At 39.7% G+C, this 14,756-nt stretch overlaps 1 protein-coding gene across 1 annotated transcript in view; it reads right to left on the bottom strand.

The window, feature by feature from the left end:
- The window catches only part of LOC138267296 (olfactory receptor 6B2-like), a 128,676-nt gene that overhangs the window by 58,236 nt on the left and 55,684 nt on the right, over positions 1 to 14,756 (bottom strand). Inside the window, exons 4-5 of the mRNA XM_069216151.1 lie at positions 2,632 to 2,686; positions 224 to 323 (exon numbers count right to left, since the gene is read on the bottom strand). Of these exons, the coding sequence (XP_069072252.1) occupies positions 224 to 323; positions 2,632 to 2,686 (155 nt within the window). The remainder of the gene's footprint in view (positions 1 to 223; positions 324 to 2,631; positions 2,687 to 14,756) is intronic.

A 14,756-nucleotide genomic window follows, 5' to 3' on the forward strand; every position in this document is an offset into this window, starting at 1 on the left:
TCACCATATAACTAGAAATATCTTTGTCTTCTTTTTTTTTTCTTTCTTTTTCTTTCTTTGTATGTGGACTGGCCTTATTGATATATAAGAGTACTCCGGATCACGGGGAGCACGACCTTACAGGGTAAAGCGTACAGAATTGGTGCATACCCCAAGAACCCTCCCACCTCACCGCACTCTTCCCTTTCTAACCCACTCCAGGCCCTCAAATTCCGAGACTTACCTTTCCTTTTCTCTTTCCCGCTTCTTACGCCGATCGTCCAAAACCGTCGGATCTTCACCTGGTCGGAGGTCACAGAGGTCCTTTACCTGGGAGAACTCACCTGGGAAGAAGAGAAAGGACATCAAATACAAGAAGTGTTGGGTCTTGGAACTACCAAACAACATAAAAGAAACCCTTAAAGAAAAGAAAAGAAACTCACCTAAAATTTCTGATATTCCGACCTGTTTTTATTCTGTCCGCGCCCCGCTACACCCACACCTCGTACACTGCTACTGGTGGTTTATGACTCTGACTGTGCCCTGGGCTCTGCTAACCAGATTCAAGCCAGTGCTCTGTTAAAAAAGTTTATGCAAATTAGGCATAATTATAATTGACTTGGCAACCTACCTGTACATCCCTCGTAGATGGTAGGGCATGTAGGTATAGAGGCTCAGCAGATTTAGTGCACTTAAGTGTGCCCTGCAGTGGTGTCTGCTGTCAATTTAAAAGTGATCCCTGCCTTGAAGGCTGCTTTTAAATTGAATTTATATTTAAATTCGACTTTGGAATTAAAGGTACTTTAAAGTCTCAAACTACCTTATATTTACAAATGTCACCCGTAAGGTCTACCGTAAGTGCCCCAGGGGTAGGGTGTCTTGTAACTATAAGTAGGGACATTACAAAATATATTTTATATATGCCTGGTGAAGGGGCAAAAACTGCCAATTTTGCTTATCCCCATTGTAGTACATTAGCTCCTTAGGCTAATATGAGAATACTTCATTAAAGTGTAACTGTTGCTAGAAAAAGCTGAAAATTTCCTTTGTTTTACTCAAAATTATAGTGAGAATAAATCCAACAACTTGCCATTGTTAGATTTGTTTTAACTATTACAGAAAATAAGTTATAGAACTTTCTTTATGTTAGCCAAAATCCACCCTTCCAGTAGCACTTCTCTGATTGGCCATTGTGTCTCAGGCTGAGCTAAGGTGCCTTAATGAGGTGTGAAGTGGCCTGCATTGAGGCAATGGAACATCCGGTGGGTGGAGATTTGCAAGCTGCGGAGCAAAAGGCAGGAAGGGGGCTGGGTAGCCAAACTGGACTTCAAAGAGGGAATAACAGGACAGGATCCAGGCTCACCCCCACATCCTGTCACCCCATCCTGGTGGGAGTCCTAGTAATTAGATTAGCAGAGGAGCTGGAGTATTAGGGAAATTAGGCCACACGAGAGGGATAGCTTAGCCAGATAGCGGGACTTTCTCCATCATGGATTTCAAAGAATAGTGCTTACAGGGATTGATTTTTACCACACTTCACAGGGAGTGATCACCCCAGATGATGGCACGCTGCACCCCATTGGTCAGGGGTGCCCCCCTGCTTGGTAGTCCAGAAACACTGAATAAATCTGGGAGGATTGCCCAGCAACTCAGATTACTGCCTGCAACCACAAGAAGAAGAAGGACTGCCCTGCTGGAACCCTGGTCTACACAGCAAAGGTCTGCACTCTGCATGATTGCACCTGCTGCACACTGAGGAACTACTGGTCTAAGGACTTTGACTGGCTTCCAGAAGTGACTGAAAGCAACAGGTTAAAAGAGCTTCACTTGCAATATCCCCACCAAGAAAGAAAGAACCAGCTGACATCAGTGAGAAGTCAGAGGGTCTACCAGGCTGGGTGACGCCTTCCCCTCTACCTCTCACTAAACGGCGTGGTGCCCGACGTTTCTCCCCGCAGGACAGGGAGTATGAAACCTTTAAATCGGGAAACCTTTAGAAGGGAGGGGTGGAAACCCGCATGGACCTCTGCATCCATAATCCCTACTCCGGGGCCAGCGACGTGAAAGATGGCAGACACACATCAGGAGAGTAGCTCGTGTCGGGGGAGGTGCCGTCAGAGGAGCTCACATCTGTCAGAGGACTGTCCGATGGGGCAGCCGTGAGACAGCCAACAGAGAACACTGCTGTACCTCAGAAGCTACTCCAGTGGGAGACGGCCATGCTAAGAGATGCCAGCACTGGAACATACCAGTGAAGAGCCCAGTGAGATCCCTGAGGTCCCAGACACTTTCCAGGAGGGATGAGGCTCAAGCAGGTACATGCAAGGCTACAAGCCTGGGGTGTGCAAGGAGGGTCTGCACATGCAAACCATTAAAGGGGTGATTGGGAACAGGTTGGGGGTTTTCTTTTTCTCTTTTTAAATCGCTGTTTTCTTCCAGCACTGTCTTTCCTCACCTTGGGCTTCTTAACAAAGGAGTCACATGTAACTATGATAACCTGGAGCTGAAAAGGTTGTCATTAGGAAAGTAGTGGGTGCATGTCACCATTTGCATTCCTAGAGTGGTATCCCTTGAACTCCGTTCACGTTTGCTCCGGGCAAATGGTGGCAGGCTTATTGGCTATAAACAAACAGAGATTCTTATCTGCCTTACTCTTGTTCTTTCCCAGAAATTCTTGCTGTGATGTCCTTTCACCTGAAGCTGCTACCTGGAAGGAAAAGAGGGCCAAAAAAATCCATGTACATTATAATCCATAACAAATCCTGCAACAAATCCCTGGAGAACCCTAAATGAGCTATTGGTCTATCTTCTTACAGAACCCTAACCCTGTCACCATCTTATACTGGACGTTTGAGGTTTTGCCAGGTGCATTCTGGTAAATGTAGTATCAACAGTTCAAGGACCATTTCAGTGCCTCTAGGTGCTTGGATTGGTGTTGTGGACCACTGGAGACCCAAAGGTGGACTTCAGAAAGGTGATCCGGAAGATTGTAGAAATTTTGGATGTGAGTTAAGCCGGCGACGTTGAGCTGTGACCCGACCTGAATTTCAGGTTCCTCCGGCTGAAGCTCTGGAGCTTTTCCTTGTCAACAAGACTTCCAGGAGTTGAATGGGAGCTCTTGTTGGGCCAAGCCAGTGACATCGCATCAGACCATCTCCTGAGGAGGAGCCTCCGCCGACAGAGAAACAACTGAGTTCGAAGGCAAAACTTTGACCCAGGCCTTCCGCTCAGTGTATACGAATTGGGCTTCATCACGGACTGCCTCAAATTGTGACTTGTTCCTAGTCAAGCATGACCAGATGTGCCTGTTTGGGGCAATTGGTTTATAGGCAATAAAAAGCTAATTTTTTGATTTGCTTAAAAATTCATATCTCTGGTTCCCTACGTTGGATTCTTTTGTTGTTTTGGTGTCATTTTAAAGATACAAATATTTTTTTTTTTTATAAATTGGTATTGGATTTTTATTGTGTGTTGTGTCTTACTTATTTAATGTATTGGTGTTTTTAAATGCTTTACTCATCTGTCTCCTAAATTGCCTGTTGCCAGCTGCCAGGTGTTGAGCAAGGGAATAATTTACTGAAACCCTGACTGAACCTTACATTGTGACTGTGGCTTTATTACTAATAGTGGGTACCACCCCCTACCAATTACCCAGTTTCCAACAGTTAAGTATTCTCCTTTTGAAAGTATACAAACGTAATCCAAAAATGAGATTAGCCTCTCTGATCTGTGCAATGAGGGAATTCAAGATTTGAAACATGTACTGTTTGCATGTCCGTTGTTTGAAACTCCCCATAAACGCTATCTAATCCCTTTGTATTTCAAATTTAATAAAAGAAATGCGGATGATTTGATTGCTCTAGTATTATCTCCACCAAAAGAGAACAATACAAATGTTGTGATGTTTCTACATTTTTAGTTCCTTGTTGAAGTGTTGGCTAGCAATCCGATCCCAGCATGAGATCGGAGGGTTCGCGGAGCCTTTGCATCCTTTATATACAAATTTGAATTTTATGGAGTATCTCAAAAACTACTGAATGGATTTACACAAAATAACAAAAATGGAGCTTTCTGGACAACAAGCAAACTTTCTGCTAAATGTAGTATAATTCTGTCCAGCGGTTCAAGCTGTAATCCTGTTAAAAAACCCTATGAGAATTAACATGGTGAAAACATGTTTTGGGATACCCTTTTACTCGACCCCCACTTGATGGATCATACCAAAACTTTCCTGACAGCACGTAACATGAACGTCTAATTTTTTGGAATCCCCTTTTTTGTTTGCCTGCTTAAGGATCAGCATAAAATGTTCCATCAAAGAGCTGAAGCAGATGATCGATGAGAAGATGGAAAGGGTGAGTAAACAGATATGGAAAGGGGATGATGTACTTATGCAGACCTATCTCTCTAAAGCCTTTACTGTGCCCCTTTAAAAATATATTATGACACATGTTACTAAAACCCACAGCTCCCCTCACATTTTAACCCTCTGGTTTTACGCCTGCATTAACATCTCAATGCTCATTTAACTCAACCTGCTCTTTAGGAAAAGCTTTTAATTCAAATGCTCCTATTCCAACACAATGGTCTTCAGGAATGCCTCACTTTTGTCTTGAATACAGAATATTCAGGCTAGTTCTTTAGTTGTTTCTATGCATGCAGTTCACTGATTTGTTTGCTACTATATCCAGCATGGCGATTCCCCCATTTATTTGCTGCTTGCAGTTAGCTGATTTGTCTAGGTGAGTAGGTGCAGCTTGAAACCAAATGTAAATATTTTGATTAATGAATAGCCATATCTAAATTGCTATGATGGATTCAGTAAGTGTCAAATCAGTTTAACAGCTTACAGTTTGGTGATTTGTTTGCTGCTACATCTATCACAGCAATTTTACTATTTATTTACTACTTGTAGTTAGCTTATTTGCTTGATACTATATCCATTATGGCAAATTTTGATACACCTGTTTAATCACTACTAAAAGATTTGCATTTGATTTAGAGCCATGCCCACAATTTATGCCCAGGAAACATTGGGTTTTGCATAGACGTAAGGGTCCTACAGAAATCACCCTGTGCGTAAGATGTCCTATGTTTTTGACCCACTAGCAGACAAAAAGGTTTCCTTTTTCCCCCATCTCATCCTTTATATTTTAGATCAAAATAATGCTTTTACTCTAGTGTTAGAGTCCTCAGCACTTAGTTGTATGGTTGTTTTTAATAATGCAAGCTTTATTTTCTGAAATGCTTAGGGAAATACTTTGGAACCTTTTTGCTTTATGAATGAGAATGTGACTCTATATGAAAACTGGATTCTACGGTTTGACAATATTTGTCTTTTTTAAATATAAGGGAAATAAAAATCGAAATATTTATGCTATTGCTATTAAAAAACATCCGCCTATTTAACATAAAAAATCTTTTACAGTGTAATTTCAGCACTTGAGCACATCTTTCATTTAATTTGATTTCACTTAACTTTGTTTAATTATAATTGCTTTGCTTGTTTGTATCTCCTTGACCAATCACTTGTATATATTTAAAAGATTTTCTAAACATTTCCTTCAGAATTTGTTTTTGTTCTGTACCATCTATATCAACAGTCCGGTATCACTTACCTTGGCTTTCTAAGGATGCCAAAAAATTAACAACCATTGTGATTGAAATTGGATTTGTATTTTTGATAATAAGATAAGATAAGATAAGGCAACCTAGCAATACATAGCATATTCTAACATAACATCTACTGAAACAGGATTTGTTATTATTACAATTACACCAGCTAACTCAGATTGACCATGTGGAATGATACATTTTTTAAGTTTTTGGTGCCCAGAATTGTTTCACGAATTGTGCAGCTACTGGCAAAGTTGCTGGAGTTCTCCATATCACCCTGAAATATTCTACTCCCTAAGACTGAGGAAATTATTGATAACCAGACTGTGATGCAATCCTTGTTGGTTGTATTGGAGGTCGGGAAAAGAAAAGATTAGAATTGGATAGTTGTAAGATAGCTTCAGAAGAGTTGGGAACCAAACTTGAGAGGCCCACATAAGGGTTATCGACACTAGACCTGGCCTGTATATGACAGTACTACAGAATCCGGGTGGAAATTAATATAGCTGTTCTTTTCCAAGCTTCTAAATGGTCTAACCACTTTTGGAGTTGTAGGGCAGAATCCTGATCCAAAGAAATTACATATGTGCAAGGTAGGCCTTTTTTTAAAGCCTTTAGTATTTGTTAGTATGTATAATGAAGGAACCTGGAAAGTTCACCTTTATTCAGGATGACAGCAGACTGGTTATCTGTCCTTGTACACTCAAAAAGGTTGTGGACTTTTTCAGAACTGATTGAATCTCACTCTGAATAGCTTTTAAGAACACAAGCAAACTGATAGTTTTGGCTGTTCTATTGAAACTGTAAATATTTCCTGTACTTTTTGTGTATGGGAGTGTCAGATACTCTTCTTGTGAAGCATCCAGCCTTCTTGAAGGAGTGCACCTCTTAACTGCAAAACTGTTTCCATCTTGAAATTACGCTAAACCACAAACTGATTGAACTGTTTGAAGTTTATTACAGGGCACAACATTTTGTTTTCCTTTTGGACTAAAAACGAATTGCTTAAGAAATGTGAAGGATTGGGAACAGTTGATTGAATATCTCCTTTGAGAAATAAATTATGAACTTCTTGAAACGATAGGAGGCTTAGGTCTTGAGGGAAACGTAGTAGATGTGGTGGAAAGTGTTGAAATAATGGAGATACCATTCTATTTAATAACCTTGAACTGTTGGTAGAAGCCATGGATCTTTGTTATCAATTTCCATGCATTCAGAAACTTTGGAAGTTGGCCACCCAAAAGAAATAGGCGAGAATGTACATTTACCAGTAACATCAGCGGCTCACTGAACTCTGGAGACTCTGCTCCTCGGATGGTAGAATTGAGGAAGGTATTCCCTAACTGAGCGGTAGAAAGCACATCCAGAGTTAAAAGTGCCAGTCAATCAATCAGTATTTGTAAAGTGTGGCTAATCATTCAAGACTGTTTCCAGACACCTACAAGTCCTGGAGGCTCATTTGAGCTGTCAAGTCTTGAATTTCGTAAGTGGTGATGGTCCAGAGTTGCCTACATAGGCTGCACAAAAAACAGTCCTAGAGATTTCTGTAAGAAGGAGAAGTAATAGATTCGGAATCATTTTTTATCATACAGAAAGGCCCAAAGAGAGGGCAGAGAGGTTATGAAGCCCTCAGTCAGGGAATACTGTGTAGTGCAACCACATTGGGGGTGGTGTCCTTCTTGAACATGGTCTCAGGATTCTAGGAGCGAATGTTGCTGTCTCGGTTTAGACTTGGTTCTTTTAAATGTGAATTATTGGGTCAGTCTAGCTCCTCTAGTATTGGCATTTACCCACATGATGAGATGTCTACCCAGACTTAGTTGCATTTTGTCTTTTTGTTTGCAAGTTTCATCCTTCCAACATTATTCATTGCCTCTTTTACACAAGCATAATTTCCGCAGGCGTGGAGTGGCATTGCTATACTTGTAACAACTTGACCGTCCTGATGTATTCTCAGCAGTGTGCTTGTTTCTCATATGTAATTTGATTGTTCAATTATTTGTTTTTTGATGGGACTTTTTATCTCTTTTTAATTTACTTTCTATTTTTATAATGTTGAAGTTTTTCATTCTGTCATACCTGTTGTATGTATGGTATGTACGTTTGTATCTATTATGATCTGCTTTTAGGTGATTCAAGAAAGATTATATTGATTGATTGACTTACCAAACAATAGACTTTAGCATGTTAAGCACTCATAAAATTGCATTGGCCCCTAGTTTCCGATCAGTTTTCAACAAAAGACAGTTACGCCTCGCATGACATATTTCAGCATTGGTCTTTCCTGATAAGCAAATTGCCCTTTGGGTCCAATAGGTAAATTCTTCTGGATCCACTGTTTTTTAGCCTGTCTTCTTCAGCAATATACAACATTTAATAAAATGAGCAATCATGTCAAATAGTTAATCTTGATACACATACAAGGTATATCTATTATTTTTTCAGGCTCCAAATTAATAAGGTTGATGGATGGATGCAATTACAGAGTTAGAGAGAGAGAGAGAGAGAGAGAGAGAGACGGGGCATGCGGAAAGTAGCTATGATTGCGTTTGCTTGTCTAAGGGATTTCTAATTTTGTCTGAGGTATATTGTCCTTCATGGTCTGCAGGAAACCATTGGGGTGAAAATTAGATTTGGGATTGAACATGGGAGATCCTGCAGCATCCAAAATAGTCATGTTACTATTGTGAACTCGATCATCATCCTTCACAGTATTAAGATGGGGGAAGAAAACACAACTGGGAGGACCAAAAGAAGAAGGGAGTTCTTCATTAATCAACATCTCAGAATTCTAGAGAGTTATTCTGTGAAGTCTTAGAAGAGAAATGGCCTGCTAGGAGCAGTTATATTTTTTGACATATGACTTGTTGCTTCAGATGAAATCACTTACGGATTCTGTGATGGAGAATGTATGCTATATCTGGCCAGAGTTGAAAACCTGAAGAATGTCAGCATAGCACAGAACTAACAGAAAACTCAATATTCTGTAGAACTCGCAGCTTGAGTGACAAAGAAAGTATCAAATAAATGAAATCTTTTCTGAGAGATTCATTTTCCTCATCAATCATTTAGAATGCTGAGGTTTGTTCTCAAGACAGTTTTATTGAACTTGTGTGGACAAATCAAAATGATATATGTAAAATATTAAATAAGCTACTCTTCTATATATAAGATATTATTTAAACATGCAATGTTAACAGATGTGGCTGAAGAGCCAACAAATGTTGACAAATGGAAAGCAAAAAAGAGAGAATTACCTTTAGAAAATGATTAAATGGTTAGCCTGCCTTCTAGATGTGACTATCCGGTTGGCATAGGCACGGGTAGCTGATTATAGCATATTGGCCCCTAACAGTTTGGGTGTTGCACATCACGCATCTTGAATAATTAGATGGAGAATGCATAGAGTGGTGGACATAAGAAGAGCAGCCCTCTGGCTATCAACAGTCGAGCTAAACTCTCAGCAAGACCAGCAGCCCTGTTCCTGAATTTTGTCACAGCGTGTACAGCCGTAATGGGCACCAGCAACTTGGAGATTTTGGGCACAGAGGAGCCAGTGGCAGCAGCACAGTCAGATGACAGAGAAAGGTCTCAAGTAGGTACCAACGTGAGCTCCCTGTGGTTAGAAAAAATATCAGGCAGTTGAACAAAAATAAGGGACTGAGTTGTGGGTTAAATAAATGTATGGTGCAAAGAATGAAAGTGCAAACAGACAAGAAACAAAGAGACTCAATAATAACTAAAAGATCATTAATCATAATTAGAACATTGGAATGTTGGCAGCTCCATTGAAAACAGTGGTGTGCTCCGGGCTTTTACTGGCCGGTAAAAGCCCAGAGCGCCAACATTCCATCTTCTTTGTTCACAGTAACAGCTGTGAACAAAGCCTCACGGAGCCTGAGGGGATTTTCATCCCCTCCGGTTCCGTGAAGCCTATGTTTTCTTGAGCGCCTTTAACAAAGGAGAGGGCCTTTATTAGCCAGTGGTGCCCGCTACGGCGGGTTCTAAGACTACAGTATACTTTTCTTGCCTGCGAGCTGCAAGAAAAGAGGACTTGTTCCTGGTGGCTGAGATTTTTTATTTAATAGTTAATCTTGAGTGGTTCTTGGTTTCTTTGATTCCCATTTGCTATTTTCTCTCAAGCCTTAATGGAAATTTAGTATGATATTTTGACTGATGTTGATTTAAGGAGGAAAGGAAAGCATAAAATGAGCCTCCATTCTCACCGGAAAATATATAGAAAATATGCTCACATTTTAGGTGCTGGAGTATCTTCCATAACCTGTAAGAGAAAATCGTTAAAGAATACAATCTTTTCTCACACATCATTCATCAGATTCTAGCAGACGATCAGCACCTTTCCTGCAATTATTATGGTTTGAATACCAATTGGTTTAAATTGTGACCCAAAATCGCTTATTAACTTTTATCCGTGGTCCATTTTGTGACCCTCAAAAAGGGCTAGAAGGCCTTTTCAGCAATGCATATGAATGAAGACCATGTTTTAGAATCCCTGTAATGGCTACCAGAACATGTTGTCAATGTTGTGAGCAGCCAATCAAAGTTAGGTCTATTTCAGACTCCCCTGTATGCCCATATGGTCAGCGCGTGACCAGTCTGCCCTCTTATATATTTTGAATTAATTTTCAGGAAGCAAGAACCATGTCTGAGTCATGTAATGACTAGCACAATGCATTGTCAGGTTGTGGTTAGTCAATTAGAATTGACTAGTCTGCTTTAAGGTGGTCAGTAAGAGCATACCTAGACACCAACAGTCCAGAAATACATATTTTAAATCCCATTATGACCACTTAAGCACTTCTTTAAACACAGATTTCTTCATAATGACTGAACAGATTCACACCAAATGGCAAAAACCATGCCTCCTGACTAAAGTTCTAACTTTTTTGCCAATTTCGGTGTAGTTCTGTTCAGCCATTTTTTTTTCTGTTTCCCTAACTTTCCTATAGAAATTAACATGGGAAATCAATGTGTTTGGACCCTCCACCCCCTTGTAGCAATCTATATCTTTACTCAGAAAGATTGCTCTATGTGATTTGGGGAAAATCTGTGTAGCCATTTGAGATAAACATCTAATGGCATGGTAGTATAGACAGAGTAATGAGGGAGTACCAATGGAATACAGAGGGAAAAACAACAAATCAAACACGCTGATTGCCAGTTCCCTGGGATCAGTGCCACAAGACCGAGTGCTGTGATTGGCTGACAGCAACATGAAGAGAAATGTTGTGGCTCACGTTATAGGACTCAGGGTCTCGTACCCAGTGTCCTGAAAATTAAAATAAAACTACATATAATCGGCAGTGTACGGGTATCCCTATACTTTGCCCATTGTGGGGAGGTCCCATAAGGACTCTCTCTGGGGCTTTTTTGGTCATTGCAGATTTGCGGTACTCAGCCACCCCTCTACTGAGAAAATATGCGGGAGTATTGAACACTTAACACAAGATTACACTGGGACCAAAAAAAAGCACAAAGTGGGATGGGGCACCTAAGGGGGTTTGAATGCAGAGTTTGGCCATAGGCCGAGGGCGGTATGCTGCAGTGGGTTGGGACTGTTAGGCATGGTAATAAAATATTACTTCACATAAAAAAAACTAGAAATACTAAGGTTAAAGTGATGTTATAGTTAGACATGGTAATTCCTTACTTTTGATTAAAAAGATCTTAGAAATTCATTTGGATAACTAAAGGTTAACATGTCATTCTATTTACATGAAAATGTCAGTTAACAAATTCAATTTTAAACAAAAACACTGAAATGTACTGGTTATAGATAACTGAAGTAACTCTAACTCTAACCATTCACTGCTCATGACCTCATGTATTACATATATTATTGATCACATATCTGATGACATCTGAAGTTACCTCATTAATAACAGCACTGTGCAACAATAAACAAACTTAAAGCCTTGATGGTGAGAAAGTAAGTAAAATAATATTTCAGCTGTAAATATTTATACTTATTGATGAAATATGAAAGTCATGAGGCACTTCATTAAATATGGCAACATTTTGGTGAACATTAGATGACGGCAAGATAAGATAGTTTAAAGAGAGAAAAAAGACTTTTGCAGAACAAAATGTGGGGGGAGCTATCTGGACCTGAAAGGATAAGGAATTGCAAAGGTGCACAATTGCAGAGAAAAGTGGTTGTTGGAAGCAGACAAACCATCAGATTTTGTTACATAGAAGTATTGATAGCTGTGACTTCATCACCCACTGAATATCTTCTATTTAAGAACTACATATTTTGACCATTGGACTGGCAAATACATAAGGGGGGGATATGCTTGGCACTGGGAGTCACACCATGCATGGGAGTTATGGTCTTCTATTAACCTGTAGCCAACATCTAAACTTTAGATCAAGTTTCCCACAGAATGAAAAAGGAAGCATCTAAAACCTCATGGAGCTTCCTCTTGCCAACAAAGAAGAGGTGGAGCAGTGAAGGTTCCTGTTAGTAGTTTTGGCTGCGGATGTGAATGAGAGGCTCCTTCATCTCCTGGTACATGCAATCCCTCATATAAAAACATGGCCACATAACATTTCTGTAAATGAACATGCCCTTTCTCCGTTTCTCTGCTAGTCATGTTACTACTCATGAGAAATGCAATGTGTGTATACAAAGCTATAATGCCATGTTCCCATTACTTCTATTACAGTGGGGAAATGAAAAACAAGACATTCATTGTGCCAAAATAAGACTATTTCTGTAATAAAACTTAGAACTTAACTCAAGACTTCAGATGCTAAAACCTCTTTCTTCACAGTTTTAGAGAGCATATATTTAACATTTACCTATACAGTATTTATATTGTATAGGTCAACAGTTCACACCCCATTCTTGGCTGATGCCCCAAACCAGACCAAGACTTCTACACTCGCAGCCACTTACAGTGAATTATGATGAGGATATCCCTGGAGTTGTCAGCAGAGCACACAAGGAGCTGGTACTGTGGAGGATCCCATCCTCTATTCAAGAAGTGGCTTGCATGTCAGGTGATTTTTGGTAAATGTGATGATCTCTCCTGTCAGTCAGCTGCTGGCTGAAAAGATAATCTGGTTCAGAAGAGCAACCTTTTATACTCTGTGGGTACGTCTCTGGGATAGACATGTGCCAAGGGACAGCATTTCCTCTTTGACATAAAATGAGGTGCACTGGGACTTGTAGTCTAACCACTAAATCACTTCCATTAGTCTGAAAATATTTCAGTAAGCTAAATATTTTTCATTTTACAGCCTGTGGGTTGTGAACTGAAGAAATAGAAAGTTTGATAAAGACAGCACAAGGATTAATTGAAAATGTGCTACAAAAATGTTTGCTTATTTGGAATTAGTATATATCCTCCTCTCTCATTTTCTTCTCTCTTTGATCTCATCTTAATCTCTGCCTGTCCTTATCCTCCCTGTGTGTAAATATTGAAATTTTAAGTTGTAGGAGAGTACAAAAATATTCAAATAAAAAAAGTGAGGAAGATATCAGCACAAAAGTGCCTTCTGCTTGGAACTCTCCTAGAAAGTCCTGTGCAACTCAAACAAGCAAGATAAAACCAGAAGAAACGAAAGAGAATGGGGAAGGAACACTTTTTTCCCTGGAAGAACATTTACAGTTATCTCTAAATCAGGTCTCTACTGTCTCCGTTGCCCCTCCCGGTTACCACATTTTTGAATGTTCTAACGGCATAGGTAACTCAACCACAATATACTCTATCACAAACTACTCTATCAACAATTGAAGTTGTATTAAGGAAGGCTGTTAGTAATAATGTGTGGAAAAAGAAAAAAGTAAATCGCAGAATAAGTAAAAGAAAGTCCATAACAATAAAATGTGCATACATAGGCAACCAACGTACTTCTGGGATTAACAGAGCAAGCAGTAGAGCAACCAAAAATGCAATTTCTGAGGATGGGCAACTATCTAACATGCCCCTCCCTCCATCCAAAAAGGAAACACAAGCTCATTTTAACCCACTGGCTCCTGAATTTAAAAGTCCAAAACTTGTTTTGGAAAGCAGGCTTTACGCTCATGCTGGTTCAGCAGTAAGCCCCAGTTGTGGGTTAACTAAGGTAGAGTCAATCCCAAGTCTCTTCTGAGTTCTTGCGATTTTGGATTGTTTCATAAATGGAAATGATCCTCTAAGTAGACAAAAAATCCTAAAGTGACTGCATAATTACTCACAACTCATATCCGTCTCTTCCTCTGAAATAAAGTTGGTCTCATTTACCAACAATCAAGATCTCTTCATAGTTCATGTAGAATTTTTGTCAAATGTGATTCTCTCAATAGTGCTACAGGAAGTGAAAAACTTTGCATAAATGGTTTTGATCCTGTGGGAATCCAATATAGGTCTCCTAACCCTCCGAACCTAAGACAGGTATCTGACAGGGGAGTTTAATCCTCACCCACTTCAACTTACCTGGATAACCACATGAGTGAAAGTGGTTCTGCGAACACACTAACAGTACATATGGACCAAGGAGAAAGACAAATATGGAACCAGAGCTTGATCAAAGTTGATAACACAAAAGCTGCTGTCTCTTGGTCTTGGCTTTTGAGGAATTTAAATGAAAACAAATTGAACAGTATTTCCAAATTCCCTTTTTAGTGATATTTTGGAGATTATCACCGGGAATCTGGCCTGCTTGGAAATATATATGTTGAATAGACTGCTGTGATTTAGGTCAGCAATCATTTGTCTCCAAGAGTCTTGGTCCACAGCAAAATTTGAGTGGGATAATTATGTTATCGATGTTCCAGCTTTAAGGTTGGGAAATGCCATGCCAAGGTGACCTTTCTATCCTCCTGCCAGTTTAGATATAGTGGGATTTTGAAATAACACATCTTCCTTGTGACAATGTGCAGTGCATCAAAATTCAACTTCCCAAAATGAGTACTAATTCTATAGATACTTAAGTTTTATTTAATATCTGTTCCACCCGGACTGAAATACAATTCTTTGCTGAATGAGATATTTGAATGAATGGAGTCCATTCTCAAGTTCTGAGAAAATTCCCAAATGACAATAACGGGTGACTTTAACGCAAAAACCTCAAAGGCCTTCATAAAAACCAATAAAAACAAGGATCCAGAAGAAGCCTGGTCTATTCCAGACCCAGTCTTTCTCCCTAAAGCA

Source organism: Pleurodeles waltl, chromosome 12 (genome assembly GCF_031143425.1).
Source record: "Pleurodeles waltl isolate 20211129_DDA chromosome 12, aPleWal1.hap1.20221129, whole genome shotgun sequence".
Taxonomy (NCBI): domain Eukaryota; kingdom Metazoa; phylum Chordata; class Amphibia; order Caudata; family Salamandridae; genus Pleurodeles; species Pleurodeles waltl.